We start from the raw sequence: 18,850 nt of genomic DNA, 5'->3' as shown, positions 1-18,850 counted from the left end.
ATTTGTGATTTTACATTTCCGGATAAGGGGCATGCGCGCTGTGCCATTGGCGGCCTCACTTGTTGATCGCCAAGTTCTGGCCTGTTATTCCCTGCCGGCACCCAGCAATCACCGTGTATCACGGATGGGGGAGAGACCTGTATGTAAATAGCTTACAATGTAAAGCACACACACAGCACACAGTAAAACAGCACACAGTTAACCCTTTGATCGCCCCAGATGTTAACCCCTTCCTGCCCAGTGTCAGTAGTACAGTGTCAGTGCTTTTTATTAGCATTGATCACTGTATTGGTATCATTGGGGATGTCAGTGATAGTTAGTCAGTTCCCCCCCAGTGTCAGAATCCCCGCTGAAGTTCTGCTATAAGTGCTGATCACCGCCATTACCAATATTAAAAAAAAAACATTCCAGTATATATTCCGCCATTTGTAAACGCTATAACTTTCATGTAAACCAATTAATTTACACGTATTGGGATTTTTCAGCAAAGACATGTAGCAGAATACATTTTGGCCTAAATTTATGATGAAATTTGATTTTTACATTTTTTTTACTGGACAATAGCAAAAAGTGTGGAGGGAAAGTGGTTAAAATGTGTCTCCTACCTGGTTTAAGATAAATACCTGTTTGCAGAAATACAGTATATTGCAAATGGAATAATAAACTTTGTGCAAATCTATGCAAAAATGTCACAGATACAGTAGGTTTCCAAGTATACAAATAGAGGAGTTTACAAAAATTATAATCTACTGCAAATTCTTCATCTACTGCAAAGTCAGAGATAACTAAAACCCACTTCCTGAAGACAACCTTTGATCGAAACGCGTTGAGGTTTGATGACGCAACATCCACCAACATCACATCCGCCCTGTGGAATGCACGCCGCTTTGAGGAGTGTCTAGCACAGCGGCTTCCATGCAGTAGGAGTAACAAGGCTGAGTACATTAGGTGCCAGGCATAGGCACTTTATTTGTGAGTGAGATTTTAATACATTACCCCTAATAAAATTACCAAACAGTTTTACACTATTGAAGATCCTTTTTCTTTGCTTTTTTTGTGGTGACATGTTTATCCCAAACTCGCAGAGATCTGGAGACAACTGGCTCATTGGGGATTGTCCATAAAGTGTTATAGACCACTCTAGAGATAGATGGTCATTGGCTAAGGGTGGGTTCTAGTCCATGTGGGGCACCTTGTTGAGCACAGTGGAGCACTTTGAGATGATTGATAAACCAAGACACTGCAATTAAGTCAAGCACATGCACTTGTTTCATTAATTTGGGACTTTTTTTTAATAATGGCATTTTATGCTGTATATATATGCACATATTTATATTGATGCGCGGTCTGTTTGGTTTTTAGTTTATATATATTGTGGCACGCAACACAATTATAGGACTGCTGCAAGAGTTTATTTAGTTTTTGCATACCTATTATTGCACGCCCAATAGCGCATGAGCACTTTTATAATTATCAGTTTCTAATTGGGGTGGAGAAGAGTGCTCATTTGACCATCTCCCTATAAATTTAGATCAGCTCATGGGGGAGATCACTGATGGGGGGCGCAGTCACTGATAGGGTGCTGCTTTTGCATGAGTGCTGCTTTTGATGGAGTGCTAAGATGCAGTTAAACACAGCAGTTTAACTAAAGCAGGATAACTCAAGCAGAAGGAAGATACAACAACAAGAAACTCAACTGCATGCTGGACAGACTGCAAGCAAACACCCTGGGAAACATCTCTTACAAGTCTGAGTCCCACTCCGTGTACCTTTTTTATATGTCCCCTCTACTCCTCCTTTTCATATTACTTTCCTGCGTTCCCAAAATCTCACTTCTTGGTCCCTCTGCTCCAACCCAAAACTTGTACATCTCACCCTCACTGCTACCATCTCCCTACTACTGCTCTCATCACCTCCTGCTGATACTTCACTCTCTTGCTGACCCAAACACCAGGACTGGAAGGCATATGCACTCGTGTACATCCCGCCCCCATGTTACTTTCCTCACCCTTCTTCTATCCTCTGGGGATATCTCCCCAAACCCTGGTCCTCCGGTATTTCACCCACACACCAGGCATCCTCTTTCATCCAGGAATAGCCGCAATCCCCTCAATTTAATATCAGTCCCCGTGCTCCCAAAAACCACCCTGCCTTTTTCATGTGCGCTCTGGAATGCCCGCTCTGTCTGTAATAAACTCACCCCTGTCCATGACCTTTTTGTCACCTTAACCTACTAGCAATTACAGAAACCTCAACTATGATCTACCCAATCCTATCATCTATACATCAGATAAATAAATAAAATATTAATTCACATGAAGTCCCATAAATGTCTCTGAAATCTCAAAATGTCCAAACTTTTTCTTTTCCACCTCCAAATCACATCGTGTTACGCTGTATATGGTAGTCCAACGTGTTGTATCCCTTTTTGTACACTTGATATGCAGTGTGCATGACACATTATTTGCTGCACGGACGTATTTATGTAAAAAGTAATACACTATTTCTAGTTTATATATTTTTTTGAGGTTCACGAATGTTGGGATACAACACGTATTTATTTATCTGATGTATAGATGATAGGATTGGGTAGATCATAGTTGAGAGAAGAGTTCACATATTGTATCACTTTCAAGGATGAAAGTCTTTTTCTTTTCTTCTGGGATAGGAGTTTTGATACTGTTGTAGTTGGGAGTGTGCACAGCTATTGGTTATTAATTACAGAAACCTGGCTCCAAGCTGCAGATTCTGCTTCCCCCGCAGCACTTTCCTATGGAGGCCTCATCTGGACCCACTCACCCAGACCCAGTTGTCGGAAAGGTGGTGGGGTTGATTTGCTTCGATCCCCAATGAGCACCTTTCAAGTCCTTCCTAACCCTCCCTCTCTGTTCTTTTCTTCTTTTGAGACTCACTGCATCCGGCTGTTTTCTCCCATTTGTCTGAGGATTGCAGTGATCTATCAGCCTCCCGGACCGGTGTCCCGCTTTCTTGATGATTTCTCTGCCTGGCTACCCTACTTTCTCTCCTCTGAACTACCCACTATCATTCTCTGTGATTTTAACATCCCTATCAATGTCAACAACCCGGCTACATCCCAACTCTTCACCCTAGCCTCATCTTTTGCATTAGCACAGTGTATACAGTCCTCCACTCACTTTGCTGGGAATACATTAGACCTTTTTTTCTCCCATCTTTGCACTCCCTACAACCTCACAAACACTCCCTTTCCTCTCTCTGATCACAATCTCATCACCTTCACAATCTCCTCGTCTTCAAACACCTATCCCTCCAAGCGGCAAACAATTACCATCAGAAACCTTCACAACTTGAACCCAGCTCCTTTCCGCTCTGCAACTGACCAACTCTAGGACAGAATCTCACCCCTGTCCTGCCCTGACCTGGCCACTCCTGTCTACAACAATTCACTTTCATCCACATTAGACTCGCTTGCTCCTCTAACAACATGAAGCATCAGGCCCCGACTGTTACAACCTTGGCAGACTGACGACACCAGAAATCTTAAACGACATAGTCGTGCGTTGGAGCGTTTGTGGCGTAAAACCAAATCCCAGCAAGGATTCACCCAATATAAATCTGCTTTCTTAACATACAATTCCTCCCTTCATGCTGCCAAACAAGCCTACTTTGTCACTCCTATTAATACCTTGTCGTCCAGTCCTCGTCGTCTCTTCTCTACTTTTAACTCTCTACTTTCTCCACCTCCACCCAGTACCTCACTCACTGCTCACGAGATTGCAAATCATTTCAAAAAGAAGATTGACGCAATTTGTAGGGGCATCGCCACTGCACAGACATCCATCCCTCTTAGCATACCTTATACTAAACCTCCCTCAACACTTTCCTCTTTTGACCTTGCTACTACCGAACAGGTCACTAAGGTTTTCTCAGAAGCCCGTCTCACTACCTGCCCCCTGGATCCTGTCCCCTCACAACTACTACGGTCACCCTCTTCTTCCATCCTATGCTCCCTCACTCACATCTTCAATCTTTCCCTCTCTACTGGTGCCTTCCCCTCCCCTCTAAAGCATGCACACATCACTCCCATACTTAAAAAGCCCTCCCTTGACCCTACCAACCTGAACAACTTAAGACCCATCTCCCTGCTGCCATTTACCTCTAAACTCCTAGAACGCTTAGTCTACAATTGCCTGAGCTCCCACCTCACCGACAACAACCTTCTTGACCCTTTACAGAGTGGCTTTTGCTCACTACACTCTACTGAAACTGCCCTACTAAAACTCACTAATGATCTACTAACAGCTAAAACCAATGGCCACTACTCCGTACTCTTACTACTTGACCTCTCTGCGGCTTTTGATACGGTTGACCATCCCCTCCTCCTCAAAAAGCTCCACTCTCTTGGTCTCAGAGACTCTGCTCTCTCCTGGTTCTCCTCCTACCTATCTTAGTGCTCCTTCAGCGTTACCTATAATGCTGCCTCCTCCTCTTCACTCCCTCTTTCTGTAGGGGTCCCTCAAGGTTCTGTCCTTGGACCCTTCTCTTCTCCATCTACACCTCCTCCCTTGGTCACTTGATAAACTCCAATGGCTTTAAGTACCATCTCTATGCTGATGACACACAGATCTATCTTTCTACACCTCACCTCACCCCTTCAGTCTTCTCTCGCATTACTAACCTACTAAGCGACATATCGGCATGAATGTCACTCCACTTCCTCAAACTCAATCTTTCCAAACTGAGCTCTTGGTATTCCCCCTAGCCCATGCCCCCTCCCCTGACTTCTCCATCAAGATCAATAATACAATCATCAGTCCCTCCCCTCATGCCAGGGTACTAGGTGTAATCCTAGACTCCCTTCTGTTCTTTCACCCCCAAATCCAATCACTGTCCAAATCTTGTAAACTTCACCTCCGCAACATCTCCAAGATACGCCCACTCCTAACCATGGAAACCACTAAGCAACTTATTCACTCCCTTGTTATATCTCGCTTTGACTATTGCAACTCCCTCCTCATTGGCCTACCGAATAGCAGGCTTTCCCCTCTCCAGTCTATCATGAATGCTGCTGCCAGACTTATCCACCTTACTAACCGTTCTGTATCTGCCACCCCTCTCTGCCAATCCCTCCACTGGCTTCCCATTGCCCAACGGATAAAATTCAAAACATTAACAATAACGTATAAAGCCATTTATAACTCTGCCCCAAATTACATCAACGATCTTGTCTCTAAATATTACCCAAACCATACTCTCCACTCTTTGCAAGACCTCCTACTCTCTAGCATTCTGTCTCCTCCTCCCATGCTCGTCTCCAGGACTTTTCCAGAGCTTCCCCCATCCTCTGGAACTCTACCCCAATTTATCAGACTATCGCCTACTCTGCTCACTCTTAGGCAATCTCTGAAAACCTATCTCTTCAGGGAAGCCTATCCTGCCCTCAGCTAATAATGGAATCTTCTACTCTTCCTACCAGTCCATCCCCCACAGTTACTACCTTTTGTATCACTAGCCCCTCCCTCCTAGATTGTAAGCTCCCAGGATCAGGGCCCTCCTTTCCCTCTTGTATTGAACTGTATTGTTGCTGTATTGTCTCCTGTTCTATTGTAAAGCGCTGAGAAAACTGTTGGCGCTATGTAAATCCTGTATAATAATAATAATAATTTTGTAACAAATATAACATAACAAAGTGATAGATGTGATGGCCTGAAAGTCTGAAAAAAAAGAATTATACATTATATTTGTTGTGGGTTTTAGTTATCTCTTAGAAGAATTTGCAGTAGATTATATATTTTTGTAAACTTTTTTATATTGTGTACTTGTCTCATTCTAGAGCACTAAGTGTAATTTCTGTCTGCTGCCCTTGTTCCTCTGATATCTGCATGAGTCACTTCTGACAAGTTTTCCTGACACCAAAAAGTAAAAAGGTGACAGGGAAGGGAGCACCAGCACACAGTCTGTGATTTCCAGCACCAGCTGTATGCTGTGTGAAGGGGGGTGTATTCCTTCCCTCCCATCTGCTCTCATTGAGCTCTGCAGAGTGTAACTTGCTTTTTGAACGCTCAGATAAGCTGTATACATTATTCACTTTGAATGGCTGTAGAGCAGAGAGGACTGCTGATAAAAAGGTACAATGTATGTAGAAGGATGTGTTTCATCACTGTGTAACACCTGAGGCAAGTCACTTCCCTGGGTATGTGTGAGGGTTTACAACCACTCTAACAGAAACACAAACAAATGTATTTTGTAAACTACTAATTCCATCAGCATGTAATAGAGAAAAACAAAGGCAGACATGTTTGAAGACAGCCTGGATGGCAACCATCGCTGCCCAGAAATAGCAAGTGTGTTATCCCAACATTAAAAAAAATAAAATAAAATAAAAATAAAATGTAGGCACCATATCCAAGGACTGATAAACTGCAATCTTACATTTTTATTTTTGAGTTTAGATATGCTGTAACAATAATTCACAATCTGACTTGCATTGGATAAGCTGCTGGGTGCCAGGCTTGGCAAATTCTTCACAGGGTTCCATTACTCTTAAAACCTGTAGCAGCGTGAAAGAAATACTTGGCAGCACAACCAAAGAAATGACCAATTGCTACAGACTTGAACATAACGAACAAATAACAGTATAGCTAACAAGAAATGGCTTTCAGAAGTGGCAGAGTCCTTTTGTACAGAAGCAGTGTGTTGGCCTTTGTCCAAAGTGCATTTCCACATTATACAGAGCTACAAATGTAAACTAAACAGATGCTGCCAGTCCAAATGATGGGGTGGGGTAGATGAATAAACAAATATTCTAGGTTCTCATGCACACTGAAGCTAAGAAACACCTGTTTTACAGATGTTTAACATGTCTCTCCATGTTAGCCTATGTACCCATGCACACATACACTCACTGGCCTCTTTATTAGGTACACATGTTCAATTGCTTGGTAACACAAATTGCTAATCAGCCAATCACATGGCTGCAACTCAAAGCATTTAGGCATCTTGATGTAAAGACAACTTGCTGAAGTTTAAACCAAGCATCAGAATGGGGAAGAAAGGGGATTTAAGTGACTTTGAATGTGGCATTGTTGTTGGTGCCAGACGGGCTGGTCTGAGTGTTTCAAAAATTGCTGATCTACTGGGATTTTCACGCTCAACCATCTTTAGGTTTTACAGAGAATGGTCCATAAAAGAGAAAATATCCGGTTAGCGGCAGTTGTGTGGACAAAAATTCCTTGCTGATGTCAGAGGTCAGAGGAGAATGGACCAACTGGTTGCTGCGACATTCAGATGGTAGGGTCAGATTTTGGCATAAACAACATGAAAGCATGGATCCATTCTGCCTTGTATCAATGGTTCAGGCTGGTGGTGTAATGGTGTGGGGGTATTTTCTTGGCACTAGCAAGTGTACCTAATAAAGTGGAAGGTGAGTGTAGGCGTTTACAGCCAGGAGCCTTTAGAGACAAGAAAAAAAAACACTCATCTTCAGAGCCTGTAGCCAGTAGAAATACCCCTATTCTGCCCCTCCTCATCAGAAACCTTTCCCTAGGGCTAATTACACTGTCCCTATCCAGTGTGGATCCTGTCTCTACACTTCACAAATGACCACCAACGAATGCGTTGTGATCTGAGCCATACAAAATGCATGGCTCAAATTGCACCGCACAGAAATCACATGTGATTTGTACAGGAATGCGGTGCGGTTCCTGTGCGAATCACATGAGATGTGCCGCACCACATCAGTGTGATCCTGGGGCTCAATGAACTTTCAAACCTCTCCACACTTTCCAAAACTAAAAAAAAGTGTTTCCTTTAGTTATATTTTAAGTAAATACAAAATATATTTCTAAACGTCAAATACTGAGTGAAAATAGTATAAAAAAAAATCACACACATGTATAAATACCCTTCTTCCACCAATTAACCACTTGCCTACTGGGCACTTATACCCCCTTCCTGCCCAGGCCAATTTTCATCTTTCAGTGCTGTCGCACTTTGAATGACAATCGCGCGGTCATGCAACATTGTACCCATATGACATTTGTATCATGTTTTTCACACAAATAGAGATTTCTTTTGATGGTATTAAATCGCCACTGAGTGTTTTATGTTTTGTGCTATAAACAAAAAAAGAGCAAAAAAGTTTTTCTGTTTCTATTATAAAATTTTGCAAACAGGTAATTTTTTTCCTTTACTGATGTGCGTTGATGAGGCTGCACTGATAGGCAGCACTGATGGGCACTGATGAGGAGGCACGGATCGACAACACTGATGGGCACTGATAGGCTGCACTGATGAGGTGGCACTGATAGGCGGCACTGGTGGGCATTGATGAAGAGGCACTAATGATGCTACACTGATAGGTGGCACTGATGGATGACACTGACAGGCGGCGCTGACTGACGACACTCACTGACAGCCCTGACTGGCAGCATTGATTGATGGCACTGACTGGAGGCACTGCTGAGCACTGATAGCTGGCACTGATGGGCACTGATGGGTAGCACTGCTGGGGGCACTGATGGGTGTCACTGCTGGGGGGGGCACTGCTGAGCACTGATGGGAGACACTGATGGGCACTGTTGGGTGGCACTGCAGGACACTGATCATCAGGGCACTGATCAGCTGTGTCCAATGACACAGCAGAACACAGAGTAAATACAGTTACCGGTTATTGGCAGTACTTTCCTCACGCTGTTACAGCATGCGGAAAGTGCTGCTGATAACCGACAACTGTCATTGGACACAACTGTCATTGGACACAGATGATCACATGGTAAAAGACCTCTGTGATCGGCCTTTTACCTCATCACGTGATCAGCTGTGTCCGTAGGACAGAGTTTTTTGATATACCAACTTAGTTTTTTGATATACCACGTGTGTCCTGTGAAAGCAGCTTCCAGTCAAAGAACTGGTATTCTAGTCACCTTTCTTCTTTTTTATTAATACATAGGCTGCAGGGATCACACGGACTTAGTGAGTTGGCATATTTCTACGCTGTAAACCATTTTACCTCTTTATAAGCAATAAAAATTGACAGGGGTTCTAATTCTTCTCTATTGTATCCATCCCACTGGATATCGTATAAGTTAAAATACTGCACAGTTTCATAATGCGATAAATACCGCATATTTCGGAAAAATACCCCATACCGTATTTTAGTAGCTTTTTTTTGTGAACTGCAAAACGTTTTTTGAAAAATGCTGTGAGGTATTTTACCACAAATGTTAATGCAGCCCACTGTACATAATCATGCCCTGTTTAAGGCAGGCAGCAGAGAAAAAAGAGTCAATACAAAAGGGACAACAGGCGCATGCTGTGGCAGTCCATGTATGTTTGATGAGTTCCAAATGGGCAGGGGTAAGGATAGTCCAGTAGGCACTAAGGGCAAGCTGTGTAGGAGCGAAGCATAACTCTGCAGAAGGGAGACAAAGAAACACAGCGCCTCTAAATGTGTACTGTGAAGGTAAAAAGAGAAAAAAGGACTTCAACTGCGGTGGGACCTGGGGCACCAGGCAAGAGATAAGGGGCATGTTCCATGGGTGCCCAGTGCCTATGTTGCACATTATCTGGGGTATAAGCAGTAGTCACTGTGGTAACTTGCTAACACATTTAAGTTTTCTCTAGGTTTCTCTATGAAAATATAGAAATTTCCAGAATGTGAGTAGACATTTTAGGCAAGTTGTCCAACTTCAAATAGCCTTTCCTGAAATATAATAGCAAAAGAGGTATATAAAATACCTTTATAAATGAATTACAAAGCATGACTGGTGTAAAGACTTTTGTGATTTTAATATTTTCATGGATATTCACAAATCTAATCTTATGCAAGTATAAAGAGGGAACAGCAAGATTTGCACTGTCTGCAGATATTGTAATGATGTAAAAAATGTTTTTCTAAGAGTTTGAGTTTAATGATTGGAGGTCACTTTGTTTTAATATGGACACGTTGTTTTATCTTTTCAGGTGGCGCATCCACTTATACAAGCTCAGCTCGTGGATTATATTTACAATGGCTTCCTTTTGCCCGTGATAGCTCCTGCATTGCACAAGGTCAGTGAATTTGCATAAAACATTTATCTCACTGTAAAGATTTTGATCTGCAATAATGAACACTTCCGAAGGTTGCTGGTGAACAGAAGACCTGCAATGACTGATCCTTGTCTGAATGTCACAAGCAGTTTGCTATGTACAGATACACTAAACCAGTGATGGTGAACCTTTTAGAGACTGAATGCCCAAACTGTAACCCAAAACCCACTTATTTATCGCAAAGTGCCAACACTTCAAGTAAATCTGAATACTGAGGTTTTAGTTTAGAAAAAACAACCCATACATTAACATCTTTTGTCTTAAAAGAAAAACACAATAATAGAGCTTCCACTGACCACCAGCACAAGGGGACGAAGTTCCACTGACCACCAGCACAAGGGGGCAAAGTTCCACTGACCACCAGCACAAGGGGGCAAAGTTCCACTGACCACCAGCACAAGGGGGCAAAGTTCCACTGACCACCAGCACAAGGGGGCAAAGTTCCACTGACCACCAGGACAAGGGGGCAAAGTTCCACTGACCACCAGCACAAGGAGGCAAAGTTCCACTTACCACCAGCACAAGGGGGCAAAGTTCCACGGAGCTCCAGCACAAGGGGGAAAAGTTCCACTTACTACCAGCACAAGGGGGCAAAGTTCCTCTGACCTCCAGCACAAGGGGGCAACATTCTGCTGACCACCAGCACAAAAGGGGAAAGTTCCACTGACCACTAGCACAAGGGGGCAAATTCTACTGACCACCAACACAAGGGGAAAAATTTCCACTGATCACCAGCACAAGGGGGCAAGGTTTCACTGACCACCAGCACAAGGGGGCAAAGTTTCACTGGCCACTAGCACAAGGGGGCAAAGTTTCATTGACAACCAGCACAAGGGGGCAAAGTTCCACTAACCATCAGCACAAGGGGGCAAAGTTCCATTGACCACCAGCACAAAGGAGCAAAGTTCCACTGACCACCAACACAAGGGGGCAAAGTTCCACTGACCACCAGCATAAGGGGGTAAAGTTCTACTGACCACCAGCACAAGGGGGCAAAGTTCCACTGACCACCAGCACAAGGGGGCAAAGTTCCACTGACCACCAGCACAAGGGGGCAAAGTTCCACTGACCACCAGCACAAGGGGGCAAAGTTCCACTGACCACCAGCACAAGGGGGCAAAGTTCCACTTACTACCAGCACAAGGGGGCAACATTCCTCTGACCACCAGCACAAGGAGGCAACTTTCCACTGACCACCAGCACAAGGGGGAAACATTCAGCTGACCACCAGCACAAGGGGGCAAAGTTACACTGACCACCAGCACAAGGGAGCAAATTCTACTGACCACCAACACAACGGGGAAAATTTCCACTGATCACCAGCACAAGGGGGCAAAGTTTCATTGACAACCAGCACAAGGGGGCAAAGTTCCATTGACCACCAGCACAAAGGGGCAAAGTTCCACTGACCACCAACACAAGGGGGCGAAGTTCCACTGACCACCAGCACAAGGGGGCAAAGTTCCACTGACCACCAGCACAAGGGGGCAAAGTTCCACTGAATACCAGCACAAGGGGGCAAAGTTCCATTTATTACCAGCACAATGGGGCAAAGTTCCACTGACCACCAGCACAAGGGGACAAAGTTCCACTGACCACCAGCACAAGGGGGCAAAGTTCCACTTACTACCAGCACAATGGGTCAAAGTTCCTCTGACCACCAGCACAAGGGGGCAATGTTCCACTGACCACCAGCACAAGGGGGCAACATTCAGCTGACCACCAGCACAAGGGGGCAAAGTTCCACTGACCACCAGCACAAGGGGGCAAATTTTCATTGACAACCAGCACAAGGGGCAAAGTTCCACTAACCAGCAGCACAAGGGGGCAAAGTTCCATTGACCACCAGCACAAAGGGGCAAAGTTCCACTGACCACCAGCACAAGGGGGCAAAGTTCCACTGACCACCAACACAATGGGGCAAAGTTCCTCTGACCACCAGCACAAGGGGGCAATGTTCCACTGACCACCAGCACAAGGGGGCAACATTCAGCTGACCACCAGCACAAGGGGGCAAAGTTCCACTGACCACCAGCACAAGGGGGCAAATTTTCATTGACAACCAGCACAAGGGGCAAAGTTCCACTAACCAGCAGCACAAGGGGGCAAAGTTCCATTGACCACCAGCACAAAGGGGCAAAGTTCCACTGACCACCAGCACAAGGGGGCAAAGTTCCACTGACCACCAACACAATGGGGCAAAGTTCCACTGACCACCAGCACAAGGGGGCAAAGTTCCACTGACCACCAACACAAGGGGGCGAAGTACCACTGACCACCAGCACAAGGGGGCAAAGTTCCACTGACCACCAGCACAAGGGGGCAAAGTTCCACTGACCACCAGCACAAGGGGGCAAAGTTCCACTGACCACCAGCACAAGGGGGCAAAGTTCCACTGACCACCAGCACAAGGGGGCAAAGTTCCACTGACCGCCAGATAAAATATTGTGTTAATAAAAACAAATGTATATATATATATATATATATATATATATATATATATATATCCTTGTCAGCGAACTGACTGGCCATGTGAAAGCTCAGATGAGTTGCGGCTAATGAGTTGTGGCTCGCGACGTCATCACCTGGCGCTGCTACTCCTTTCTCTTCATGCGCATGGCCCCTATGTGCGCTGTTAACCGATGCTCGGTTGCTGGGGAGATGATGGAGTAACTTGGCTCCCATGCCGACAGAGAGGGCTCTGCATGCCCGCTGCGGCAAGCATGCCATAGGTTCACCACCACTGCTCTAAACCATTGGGTATCCATAGACATGAGAAGGAAGGTTGGGTATTCTCATAAAAATCTTTTTTATAAACATGCATGCTTGGAATGCCCTAATATGTGTGGCAATAGCTATAGAGGAAGCAGGAAAAAGAATAGGAAGGTATCTCTTTGACTGAATAATCCAAGATGGACAGTTCCTATTTCACCAAGGTCAGTAAGTTGGGGATATCAGTGGAAAACTGCTGGTGCTCATAGACATGGGTATAATTTCATGTCTATTGGTGCCTTAGCTCATGACTGTTGGCAGGCTCTCCTCATCAGCTGTAATATGCAGACAGATTTAAATGTTTTGAGCACAAGATAAGAGAGAGATTAGAGAGTCTAAACGCTAAAATGTGCTGTAATCCGCTAGGGCGCCTTCTTAAACGACAGAAAGTGAAGTACCTTTGTTCTCCTAGAGACTCCAGAAGTGTGATCAAGCGATTCATTTAGTGGCTATTAAGAGTGTTCTCTATAATGCGGAAAAAATTGACCTCATCAGCAGCAATAATGCTAATACTATGGCTCAGAGGACTGTGTTGCCTAATGCAGTTAACCCATACTCGTTTTCTGAAATAAAGATCTATTGTTGCTTCTGCCTTTTTGCAATTTGTGACTACAAAATCTTTAAAGACGGATTCTGTCTTGACACATACTTTCACAAAATTTCTGACATTTTCCTGCCATGTACAGGCAGGTCTTTTACTACACGGAACATGATATTTGCCATTTTTCAAACGATCTATAAGCAATTCTGCAAGCTGCCTGTGATTAGACTTGAAAGTGTTACTAAACCCAAGACCCTGCATTCACTATATCCGGTCTCCCACAGTACACAGAACATGGAAATGCAATTATTTTAGTAAATATAAACTGCTAAATACCCTTTTTCATCAGCAGTTAGAGTATTCTTGTGACTTCAGCAGAGCACTAGTTAAAGCTTGTAGGAGGAGTTTTTTTTCTGCTTTAGGAGGATGTGAAACCTCTGACCCTCTGTCTGGACAGTGCTGATTGGCCCTGTGCTATTCACATGCACTCTCCCAAGAAAAAAAATAATCTCTAACAATACACACCAAACTGAGCATGTGCATGTGACTACAGATTCAGTCTGTATCAGGTGGTCATTTCAACAAGAGGAGGAGCAGGGAAGACAGGATCAAACAGCATTTTTACACAATGCAGAGGATTAACCCCTTAGCTTTCACAGTGAGTATAACAAGCATGCTTTACTGCATATACAGACTGATTTTACTGTTGTGGGTTTGGTAACACTAAAAGTGCAAACATTTGCTTGCTTGCTGGATAAATTACTAATAAATGCTACAGATTTTTACTTAAAATAACGCGTTTAACTTTTACGTAGACATACTGACATCTTAAAGTTACATTTTGGCCACAACTATTAATTTTCTTTTAGATAGAACAGGGGAGCATCTGTCAAGTTTTTATTCTCTCTATTGGGGAGAGTTCCCCTTATATCCTGTCAGTACAGGAAGTGATGAGAACTCTCTAAAACTGGGACAAAGGTAAAAACAAAAAATAAAAAATCGTTATCAAATACTTACTGTAATTTTCCTTTTCTAATTTATCTCAGTAAATTGGAGTTCTACCCAGCTGGACCCATTCTTTTAACTCACATATATCAAACACAAAGACCGCAGACTGAATCCTGCCAGGTCGTTTCATGCAGCTCTTTCACCCCTCCTGCAGCTGCGGTATTCCCTCGTCTCTGCCCCCACCTTGTATCAGCAGTCAGCAGCAGAGAGGAGGGTAGAACTCCTTCACCAGATCCTGCATTTCTCTTTGCAGCTGCAGCACCCCTTGGTCTCAGTATTCAGCAGACTCTAGCAGCTGATTCCACCCCTCCTCTAGTCCTTCTCCAGACCTTGCACTTTCTGCTTCCCAGCTCTGCCCCCATGCTTTTCCCGTCAGCAGCACAAAGTATGAGGGGTGCACTGTGATGTAAGGGAGGGTGGAGGACTCTTGACTTATGTAGTGTGTGTGTGTGGGGGGGGGAGGCTCTTTACATCTGATGTAAGGGGGGGTGGGGTCCTCTGGACATCTAGTCTTACAGATATAACTGGGTCTTTGAGGAGTAATGAGTTATGAGTTTGACAGTCCTGTTTTAACTGGTCACTATACGTTCTGGGGTGGGGAGCATGCTGACATGGAGATAAGTCAGGAAAGAAAAATGATAGTAAGCATTTGATAACAATTTTCCATTTCATGGCAGCATACACATGGAGAATGATAGTCCTTATTCCCAGCGTTAGAATATCCCCATGTGTAAAGTTCCTTAATCAACAATCTTCTTCAAGTGATCTTCTCATCAGTTTTTTAAATGCTCACCAGATAGTGAGGCTCCTCTTGTAAAATGGGTCAAATACACATCCTGTGCAATAATTCCTCATGGACAAATTAAAACAAAAAAAAATCATATTGTGATACTATCAAACCAAATCATGCTCCCCACACTTTAATTATTATACTCACATAAACATGTATTGATCTCACACTATACCACCAACAATCTTCTACCACCAGGTGTCCCCTCATGTAGTGGAGCCTCCCTAAAGCCTTGTGACCACAATCGGTTTAAAATGCACCCAATCTCCACTCTCCTCTTCTCCGTTACCTTCTTCAGAGTCACCATTCGACCTTTGAAAAAAAGAGCACCCAATAGTGTAGTATTTTTAAGTAAAAAACATATATTTATTTTACAATATACTTACATATACAAGAGAAAGATCACACATCCATTCAAAGATGGCCGCACCACAACTTCCTTTACTGGTGACGTACTTCTGAGTTCCTGTGATGACTTAATTTCGTCAACATGTTTTGTTCCATTGAACCGAGTTGCAGGAATTCCAGGACATTTTAAACCTAGGTTTTTGGTGAGCAAAACTCAATTCAAGATTCACAGACCCTAATAGTGCTGGATTTCCTTGCACTCAGGAGCGTTTTAATGCTTTGGCATGAGCATCCCACTTCTGTCAATCTCTCCCTCCCAATACCCAGACTGCAGATGCAAATGTTCTGGGCAAGATATTCTGTTTCAGGAAGTCTGTTGGTAAAGGTATCAACACTGGATGTTGTTGACTGAAGTGCAACAAAAGTGAAAACAAGTTCTGTTTGACTATAATAGGACCACAGCCAATGTCAGCTGTTTCTCCTAGCACATTTCGACAAGGAATTTTATAATCAATGGCACTGGTGGGAAGGCGTAAGCTTTTCTGAAACTCCATTATGCCAGGAGCGCATCACTCCTCATCACCCATGGACAAGGAAATCTGAAATAGAATAGAAGTGAACAGATTTACCTTCAGATGAAACCAAGTTTGGAATGCCCACTGAAAGCCTCTGGATCTTATCACTGGCATAGAAAGGTGATCTGCCTATGTCCAGGCCAAATACAAATATAACACCACATATCACTACTGGGTGTGATGTGCTGGTAGGTGCAATACATAATCTAATTTCTGACAGACACTGGCAGTTACTCTCTTCCATACTGGTGGGCTAAGCACTGTTCTCTGAGCATATGGGGATCTTCACAGCGTTCAAACAGAAGAGACACCTTGGTGGAAACTGCCATAGATTTACCTATGACACAAGAAAAGGGGTTTATTCAGTCTGATTCTATGGTCCTATATAATGAGGACAAAACTAGAAAGGAGCTAGCTGGGTGGAACTTCCATTTATTGGTATGTGGTCCTATGGGAGTACAGGGGTGGAACCTTATCAATGTGTATGCTGCTGTGAGATAGTCAGGAAACATTCATGGAAGATGCTATGCAGTGGTTTCACCTGTTGGCCTCTACTGTCCTCTAGTTTCCTGGTGTACAAATGTTTATATTTAATGAGATAAAAATCAACCATGTGTGGTATGTCTACATCCAGCTCTGTAACAGCATCTTTAATTGAGTGATCCCTCTCTTTTATATATATATCCATATCTTGGGCTATGATTCAAATTTTATACACGCAAAATACCAACACAGTGAAACTTTCAAAAGGTCTAGAGCTGAATATTTTATTGTATAGTCAAACTTGGGAACACTAAACTTATAGCAACAGTCTCAGAAAGAGTCTTAATTGGCAACTTGACCCATCATGATGAATGAATATTTAATTTCTCATTAAGACATGCTAAGGATTGTAGAATGTTGTTGCAGAATGCTAGATGGCTTGTCTCTTCATCTACTTTCCATTGCTGTTATTTGTCTCTGGTCAGCAGCCATGATGTGCTGTGTTGATGCTTTTCCTGATTCCAGTGGGACACATTGTGGTGTCTTATTGAGCTGTTGCTGTGATAAAATGTGAAGTCACTATTCTAAATGTATACCTCAGTGGTGTTGTTTATATTTTACTAATCTAATTCCCAGTACAATGGATGTTGCTTGCACACAGTAAATAATATGCTTGTTAGGCAGGAATCATAAACGCATAATAAAGGATATTCTATTAAAATTCTGCATGAAACTGAAATTGTTTGGCAATTAAATATTTTCATACTCCTGCTTATGCTTCCAGAGAACTTTCTTCATAAAATGTATATTTTATATACAAATAAAAAAAAAAAAAATATAAATATATATATATATGAATGATATTGAGTTTTGATTTTGTTACACCTTAACTATGTTATACTCAGATATTAATATGTTCTCATACGTGTTTACAGTTTACCTTCATCTTGCTCTAAAAATGTTCTCTTAAATTGGACATTTTGTTTGTTCTGTCCTCCAGTAATGACGGGCAGTTATTGGAACACTTGATAGGCTTATTGAGTAAGGTAGTGCCAAAATGTATAATGATTTGCAAAGTACTGTATGCTATACCTACCAATCAGATTTCAGATTACTGTAGCCAGAGCAGTTAGATATTATGTGATTGGTTGTCATGGGTTGTTGTACATCAGTATTGTTATTTGCATAGGATTTTCTGAAGCCAGTTACTGAAACATAATGAGATATGTACACCTGTCAGCACCACGTGGTATACCTACCAATGCTATACCTACCAATCAGATTTCAGATTACTGTAGCCAGAGCAGTTAGATATTATGTGATTGGTTGTCATGGGTTGTTGTACATCAGTATTGTTATTTGCATAGGATTTTTTGAAGCCAGTTACTGAAACATAATGAGATATGTACACCTGTCAGCACCACGTGGTACTGACAGCAATACCAACACTTGCACGTGCTGTTGAGTGCTGGCCAGCCCTGCCCTGTCTCCTAAAAGTTCCCATTGTGATGGGCCAATAGGTATGTGCGGTAGGTGGGAGGAGACAAGCCAGCGAGTTTTAAAACTTGCTTGTTACAGTACTCCAGGAGTACTGCATGTATGCACATAGACTTGTGATGGTGAACAATAGTCTACACACTCAGCAGAGGGCAGGATATGCAAGTTAATTTATTAAAGGGAAATTGGCTGTTCACTTTGCAAGGGAAGTTGCACCTTGCATGGGATTTTTTTCCAGAGATTAGTAAATGTGGTGAAATGTCATTTAGCAAAGAATACCCAATCACATGCAAGGAATATATATTAAAAAAAAAAAAAACAGTAGTTTTGTTTGTGCATGATTGGATGATGGAAGCCAGCAGAGCTTCACCTCATTCACTAAGCTCTGGGGAAAATTACCTTGAAAGTGCATCTTCCTTTTAAAGTGAACAGTCTATTTGCATTTAGTAAATAATCCCCATGCTATTGACTCTTTTTCCGTACGGACACCTAGAGCTATCATCCTGTACATAGACAAGTGCATTACTAGTGATAACTACAGGACACTGCAAGCAGCTTAGCTAAACAGTGCTCATGTCAAGTGAGTCATGTTATAACACAGCATTTTCAAATTTTGCAAGCACTGCTGTAGACCGTAGAATGTTCTTTGCATTATATACAGTACTTCATATCTTCTGATTTTACATTGATATGTTATTGTGCTGACTGGTATGAATTATACCACCTTTGTTATTGCTTTATACATTTATAAAGTGTTCAGCTGGCCAT

The 18,850-nt window shown here is 42.9% G+C and overlaps 1 protein-coding gene across 3 annotated transcripts in view; it reads left to right on the top strand.

Annotated features, from left to right (window-relative positions):
* Positions 1-18,850, top strand: part of FHIP1A (FHF complex subunit HOOK interacting protein 1A) — a 310,572-nt gene that overhangs the window by 218,656 nt on the left and 73,066 nt on the right. For all 3 annotated transcript variants that reach the window (XM_089670462.1, XM_089670461.1, XM_089670460.1), the window contains exon 6: positions 9,943-10,029. In XM_089670462.1, coding sequence (XP_089526588.1) covers positions 9,943-10,029 — 87 coding nt within the window. The remainder of the gene's footprint in view (positions 1-9,942; positions 10,030-18,850) is intronic.

This window comes from Staurois parvus, unplaced genomic scaffold (assembly GCF_062004578.1).
Source record: "Staurois parvus isolate SC_StPar_1 unplaced genomic scaffold, SC_StPar_1.0 ptg000090l, whole genome shotgun sequence".
In the NCBI taxonomy this organism is placed as follows: Eukaryota; Metazoa; Chordata; class Amphibia; order Anura; family Ranidae; genus Staurois; species Staurois parvus.
This window is presented reverse-complemented; position numbering and strand designations above follow the sequence as displayed.